The 7,266-nt window shown below is 45.6% G+C and overlaps 1 protein-coding gene across 1 annotated transcript; it reads left to right on the top strand.

Annotated features, from left to right (window-relative positions):
• The first annotated feature begins 1,148 nt into the window (after positions 1-1,148).
• Positions 1,149-6,706, top strand: ints5 (integrator complex subunit 5). Its single transcript, XM_034093446.1, has 4 exons — positions 1,149-1,408; positions 2,105-2,357; positions 2,970-4,946; positions 5,347-6,706. Exons 1-4 carry the CDS (start codon positions 1,314-1,316, stop codon positions 6,052-6,054), a joined length of 3,033 nt encoding a protein of 1,010 aa, XP_033949337.1. The 5' UTR covers positions 1,149-1,313; the 3' UTR covers positions 6,055-6,706.
• The last annotated feature ends 560 nt before the right edge of the window (positions 6,707-7,266 follow it).

A 7,266-nucleotide genomic window follows, 5' to 3' on the forward strand; every position in this document is an offset into this window, starting at 1 on the left:
TAGAAACGGAGATGGTTCGATAAAACGTGCAAGATAACGTTTATAGCATTTCTTTATTGTCGAAATTATGACATTTCATAACGGGGTAACATCAAAGTGAATGGCCTGCTGCGGCTAATTTATAAAGTAAACCTTAGCATCTCACTAGCAGTGGCAACTGCAATCAGTTACAGCTGCCCTAAGTCTGTAGCCAAGTCTAATAACACCAGTGTACACGTTGCTGTGTCAATACAGATATTTATTTGTTAATTATTTGTCTTTACTAGTCATAGGCTACACCTGGTTTATCGTAGCAAGCAGTGGAAACTCCCCTCAAGAAGCGACAATTGCCAAGGGCGTTGCAACCCTCACTTGCCAATATTTCATCATAAATATAGCACGTTTGTTTATTTTAGCAAACCATGCTCCAAGTAAAATTGAATAGAAATGATAATGTATACTCTTTTTGAAAAACAGAGATCGCACATCAGTCCTGTGTACAGATCAGTTCGATAAAGTCATGCCTAAACAGCGACATTTTACATGATAAATACGGGTTTAAATAGCAGCATTTGCCACGGAAGGCGAGTGGCAGCTACAGTAAACCTTCTCTTACTCTGGCATCTTGTGGCAACTCCCGTTGAGCAGCGGCAGATGCCTCGGCAAGTTGTGGCATCTGTGGCATATCCCGGAAGGACTTGCCACAGCTACCACAGAGTAGCGGCCTCTGTGGCATATGCCGGAAGGACTTGCCACTGCCTGCAGATGCCACGAAATGCGCTTGCTGTCTCTCCAATCATGTATTGCTTTACAATTATATGTAAAAAATAAAATAAAATAAAAAGTCTAAATATGATATTTGGCCTCAAATCATCTGAGACGTGGCGCCCCCCCTGCGATCCAAGGGGGGAGCGCCCCCCAGGTTGGGAACTACTAATTATCATAATAATACATTTAAAAAACTAATCCCATATTTGCACGCTTATCATGAAACTCTGCAGAAGGATCAAAAGGTCTCCATTATCTTTTACTGATTTGTTATCAATTTCAAGCAGCTGACTATATTGAAAACGCGCTAGAGTCTACACACCTATGAAATAAATACTGTCACTTGCTCAATAAATAAAAAATACTACCACTAGATGTCGCCAGTGACGTCAACTGTTAATGTCAGTTTACATTTTGTAGCAACGAAGAAGTCCCAACTTCCGGCTTCGGAGCGCCCTTTCCAGTATTATTGTCCTGAAATTGTACAGAGAAAACAACATACATCTGTCACAATCTTTCCCACTCGAAGCCCCGCAGCCGAGTGGAGGATTTGGTGTGACGCTTTGATGTTAAAAGACCAAACTATGTCTGTGGTGTTGGACGGGAGTCCGCTGAAAGCGATGCAGAGCTCACACACTCACACCCCGCAGACTGCCCTGAGGTGAGTGTCTCACACAACAACTACTGTCTAAAGTTACTTTTGTTCATTCTGTATTTCACTTAACTATATGAAGGTCAGAGGGTAAGACTATAACATGCTGCTATACTGTTCTATAATGGCAGCACTTGTTAAAAGTTAATGGGGTAGCAACATATGTCAGGTTTACATTGAGTACCTTTCATGTAATGGATTATTCATGTACTCTATTAAAGGTTCAAAGAAGACTTGAACACATGGCAAGTTGTTAGAGCCAAAATGTTGTTATACAGTAATAAACTGTTTAACTGTCAGTTTAAAGCCCAACGATAATAAGCTTAATAAGTTACAAAGCAAATAAATAGCAAGAAATCTCCATATTTGAGAGGCTAAAAACTGAATTTTAAATTGTTGTTCTGTTGATCAACTGATTGTTTCAGCTCAAGCGGTAAGTTTATTGATCGGTTCTCTGCAAAAAATCAACCAATATTTGGTTGTGTAGCATCAATTTAAATTATGATATTTGACAGGTAGGATTGCTGGTCATTTTTCTTGTTAGTATGTACAAACAGATCTTTATAGCTCATCTGAAAGGACTTTCCCTTCTCAAACACATTCATACACAGTCTTTTTGTCACTCCTTTTCTTTAACTTTTTACTTGTGGATAGTAAATTTCACATATTTCCCATCATTTCATCGTGTCCTCTCCTCTCCTGCAGCGCCCAGGAACTCTCCCAGGAGATCAAGTCCTTCATCAGTGGCTTTGACAGCGTCCAGGGTCGGAAGCTCAGTGTCCGGGAACACGCCCGCTGTGCCGTGCGCCTGCTGCGCTCCGTCCCGGCCTGTCGCGGGGCGGTGTTGGAGCATCTGAGGGGCGTCTACGATGAGTATGTCTCCGCCTTCCTGCACAACCTGGAGACAGAAAGCGATAACAGCTCCGGGGTCAGCTCCAACCTGGAGGACATCATACAGGTGCGATGACACAAGGACACTCATAGAATTTAGTTATTACCATATTTTGAAAATCAGACATCAGAATCAGAAATACTATGGTTCATAAAGATTTTAAGACATTTTTCTCATGCCACTTTCATTAAGTCCTTCTTGGATTTTGTGGAGACTATTTGATAAGTCAATCGGTAGTTCATTTATTAGAGATCTGCTTAATAAACGTCTAATTACTAAATAAATCATAATTTGACACCAAATTATTGATTTGTAAAGGAGTATTATAGGTTTAAAATGTAAGTATAGAATTGTTTAAGAAAATGGTTTCTTCTTATAAAGCAACATTCTGCTAAGAAAAAATAACAAACAGCAGAATGCCCTAAATTCACAATCCAGTAAAAAAGCCTTCTAAAAGACCTGATTAACTTTGTGTTTTAGACTTATTAAGGAAACAACTGGCATAGCATTGTATGCCCTGAATTAAAAACTATTTGAAAATGTTTTGCATTGCTTCCATTTAAGTGTACTCTTTTAAAATGGCATGAGTTACAGAACCCCTGCAATCTCACTAGCCACATTTTTCTTCTGGCAAAAATGTCCCAGTAAAAGGTATTAATATCTTCTGTTTGTCTGCAGGAGGTTCATGGTGTGCTGTCAGAGTTCATCCGTCTCAACCCCCGGGCCTGGGCCCCTCTGGTGTCTGCCTGGGCTGTGGACTTGTTGGGCCAGCTGAGCAGCAAGCATGCCGGCCGCAGAGTGGCCCCCCACTCCTCCAGCCTCAACGAGCTGCTCCAGCTCTGGATGTCCTGTGCTGCCACCCGCTCCCTCATGGAAGCCTACTCCCAGTGTTTGGCTGCCATGCTGGCCTGGTGCCCTGACGCGTGTGTGGATGCTCTGTTGGACACCTCGGTTCAGCACTCGCCACATTTCGACTGGGTGGTTGCTCACATCGGCTCTGCTTTCCCAGGTACTATCATCAGCCGAGTCTTGGCATGTGGGCTCAAGGACTTCTGCTCTCACGGTGCTAAGGACACAGGGCTGATGGCGATGGGAGTGGATAAAGGCAGCAGAGTGCCAAAGATTGGCTCAGTGGTGGGAATCCTTGGACACCTCGCAGTGCACCACTCAGACAGCATCAGGAAGGAGCTGCTCAGGATGTTTCAGGAAAGTCTGTGTCCATCCAGCCCTCTATCTCCCACTTCATCCTCAACGTCCTGGGAGAGTTCCCCTCAGCTTCGTCGTGCTGCAGTTCCCTTTCTGCTTCAGCTGGCTGCAATGTCCCCCAACCTCTTTGGTGCGGTGTCAGCAGAGCTGGTGGAGCTGCTGCGCCCTCCGGTCCTGCTGCAGCTGCAGGCCGTGCTGCAGGGCATCCCCAGAGAGGAGCTGGATAACATGCTGGGGCTGGCTGTCCATCTTATTAGCCAGAGCCCATCGGGAGGGTCCCGTGTCCTCCGCTTTCTGGCAGACACCGCAACGCCAGCCTCCGTCATCATCTCAGGCCCCACGCCCTCCCCTCACGAAGGCGTCAGAGAAGGTTGCGATCGACTCCTCCAGATGCTGCTTTTGCATCTCCACAAACTGGTCTTCAACTGCTCAGAGGGAGCTGAAGTCAACCACCATCGCTCTGCCTCCACTCAACCCCGGAGGGTCATCCCCTTCCTGGAGGAGCTGCAGTCTCACGTAGGGGAGCTCTGTGCCGAGACACTGCGCCTGGAAAGGAAGCGTCACCTGTGGCTGCACCAGTTGCTGTGTCTGCTGTCGGTATATGGGGGTCCCAGCGTGGCCACTGAGGCCCTCTGCCAGCTCCTCACACAGGCCCACAACCCGGAGGAGCTGGCCCTGGCCTGGCAGCTCCACAGCACGCTCTCCTCCTGCATGGCAGGACTCATTCCCGCCGCTGTAACTCGCTGTGTGGCCCAGATCCACACACACACTCTGGGGACCCCGCAGCTGACGCAGCTGTTGCTTAACATGGCCGCTGCCATCCAGAGTCAGGATGAGGAGAGGAGAGGAGCTTCAGGGGTTCAGTCCTCCATGGCCATCCAGGTGGGCTCAGCGGTCTCAGGATACCTCCATGATTTTGGCCCGCTCCTTCTCCATGGTGACCCAGATGTATCTCACGCTACAGTGCGCCTCCTCTCCTGCAGCCCTCTGCCTCGCACCTCCTCCCCAGCACACCTGCTCCTGCTCTCTCGTGCTGCTGTCACTCATTTCTTTGTGGCACTGCGGAGAAGAGGAGAAGGAGGGAAGCTGGAGAGAGACAGGGGACAGGCGTGCGAGGAGGTGAACTGCTCAGTCCTGCTGTTGTCCCGGTTTGCAGCGTATTCTTCGCTCACTCTCAAAGCGGTGCTCCAGCAGCTCGTTGAGGGGGCGCTCCATAAAGGCAACGCGGGCCTGTTTGGAGGGCAGATCGCAGACATGTCTGGGGCCCCTCTGCCTTCCAAGTCTGTGTCTCCTGACATCGGAGCCTCTCTGCTGGATATCAACTGTCGCTTCGGCACCACCGTCAACTTTTCTGGTAGCGTGTGGTCTGTGTTTCATGCCGGGGTGATTGGCAAGGGGCTGAAGGTCCGCACTGAAGCACAGCTTACTGACCCATCAGGGGTCATGCAGGTGAGTTTCACAATTTGAGATGATGATGATTTAGTGCAGCTTCAAGAGCGGCCAATGCTAATGCCAATTTAAAAAAAGCGCTTCTTGATGAAGTCAGTCATGAATGCTCATTTCAGCAGTTTTTTTCATTCAATTTGAACATGAAACTACATTATAACTTAAATATTTGATAGGAAATAACATTTTTAAATCTCATTGGGTGGAAGAAGATCTATATGATGGCTCACGCAATTCTGAATATTGCACAAGCAAAGAAACAGAAATGTATAAAAAAACATCCTGCATGTGACTCAACTACACCTTCGAAGTCATTTCAGTTGATTTACTTAGCTGTTTTGTTTTTAATGCTCTGCAGCTGCACTGAAAATGTGTAATTTGAAAAATGGTCTTCTCTCTGCAGAACGTCCAGACTCTGCTAGCTGTCGTCGTCCAGTGCTGCAGCTCCTCTGGTCTCAACGGTTCCCGACTTCCCTCTGACCCCGACGAGCCTCTGCCCATCAACGCCGAGGCAGCCAAGGTAGTTGCAGTTACGATGGTGGAAAATGTCTGTCCAGATGTGGCTAACGGTGAGCTGTCCTGGCCCCCTGAGGAGCACGCTCGCACCACAGTGGAGCGAGACATCCACATCCGGCGTTGCTTTGAAGCCCACCCGGTGCTCTTCCCCCTGCTGCAGGTGGTGGCTGCGGGACGCCCGGCTCTCTGCTACTGCTCAGCTGTGCTCAGAGGCCTCCTCGCCACTCTGCTGGCCCACTGGGAGGCCTCCCGTGAGGTGTTGTCAACAGACTCCCCGTGGCACCTCCAGGCCTCCTGCCTCCTGGTGTCCTGCATGGGTGAGGGCCAGCTCCTGCCCCCTGTGCTGGCAAACGTCCACGAAACCTTCCCTCACCTCACTCCATTCGAGGTGAGGCTGCTGCTAGTGGCTGTGTGGGAGTATGTGAGAGGAAATGGGCCCATGCCCCAAAAGTTTATCTTCAACTCAGAGAAGGGGTTGTTCTGCAGGGATTTCTCACGGGACGGCGACGTGGCGAGATACGTGGCACCGATTCATAGCGTCCTGCATAAAAACATTGACAGATTGGGACATCTGTGCTGGCGCTTCCAGCTTTAAAGAGTAGTGGGGAGCAAACTGTGTAGAATAGACAGGATGCTGTGTTACATTGGTTCAAAAGAGGACTGCAAAGTTGCTTTCACTGTACTCAAGTTTAAAGTATAGATGTGTGCATTTGTTTGTATGTGTGAGTGTGTGCCTTTTTGTACCATATTTTTTTAGACTTCATAGGTTTCTTACTAGTTGTTTCTGTGACGAATACAAGGGTACATGAGAAATGGCACACACATGTTATGTTAGCACAAACATTCTTCACACAAAACACAGCCTTAATGTCTAATTTTGTTTGAAATTACAACTGTACTCTGGTAAATAACTTAAATGTTAGTTTTGTATCATTTTCAGTTGAAATTGTGGCTACAAACATGCCTTGCATCTATTGTTATATGCCCTAAGCTGTTGTTTCAACCACTTAACAAAATAAATAATTTGGTCGTAGTTTTGAAAGTGTCTTGAATTGAATTTCCTTCTTAATGGTCAAATGTTTTATCACAGCAGTCTCTTGGTGATTAAAGTGAACACCACAGTGTCGCATTTCCATGTTTTTTTGCATACTGTAAATCCTCTGAGCCAGTGGTTTCCAACGTTTTGATTGTGATGGCTTAAAAGTGAGCATAAACGCAGGAAGGTGGTTTTCCTTCTTGGAATTTAAGTTTTTATTTTCTTTAGAAGTATTTATTTGAATTATTTCAGAGGTAAAGCCAACTGTTTTTCACAAGTAAAAAATAAAACAAAAAGCATTTTCAAAAGTAAAAAACTGTAGCAGATTTTGTATTTGCTTCAATAGTAGGTATTTTATACACCAGTAAACATCTCTCCACTCATTTTTCTGTAAACAACAGAACCGGTTTGGACAAACGCCTGTACATTATAATGCATGTATAATGTAATTGTTTTTACAAGGGGCAGAACAAATAAACTATAATATGTTAAATATTATTCTACAGAATTAAAAACACAAAAAAGGGCTTTTCTCAAAGTTATGACTTTGCATCTTAAAAATGCTAAGAAACCTTTTTAAAACAATGAACTCTTCTCAAAGAAATTACTTAGTATTGATTGATTTTCTCAAAAATATGACTTAGTATCTCAAAATAATGAATATCTTTCTCACAATAATTAATAAGTAGGTTATCTCAAAAACGAGAACCAAAATAATTAGTAGGCATAGGCTATCTCAAAATGAGTTGATAATGATAAGATAACTAATCA

The sequence above is a fragment of the Pseudochaenichthys georgianus genome, chromosome 10 (genome assembly GCF_902827115.2).
Source record: "Pseudochaenichthys georgianus chromosome 10, fPseGeo1.2, whole genome shotgun sequence".
In the NCBI taxonomy this organism is placed as follows: domain Eukaryota; kingdom Metazoa; phylum Chordata; class Actinopteri; order Perciformes; family Channichthyidae; genus Pseudochaenichthys; species Pseudochaenichthys georgianus.

Bases quoted from the DNA above. Each gene is read 5' to 3' on its own strand.
- ints5 (XM_034093446.1), top strand. From the start codon at position 1,314: ATGTTAAAAGACCAAACTATGTCTGTGGTGTTGGACGGGAGTCCGCTG. The intron at 2,358-2,969 runs GTGCGATGACAC...GTTTGTCTGCAG, and splicing joins ACCTGGAGGACATCATACAG to GAGGTTCATGGTGTGCTGTC. The intron at 4,947-5,346 runs GTGAGTTTCACA...TTCTCTCTGCAG, and splicing joins ACCCATCAGGGGTCATGCAG to AACGTCCAGACTCTGCTAGC.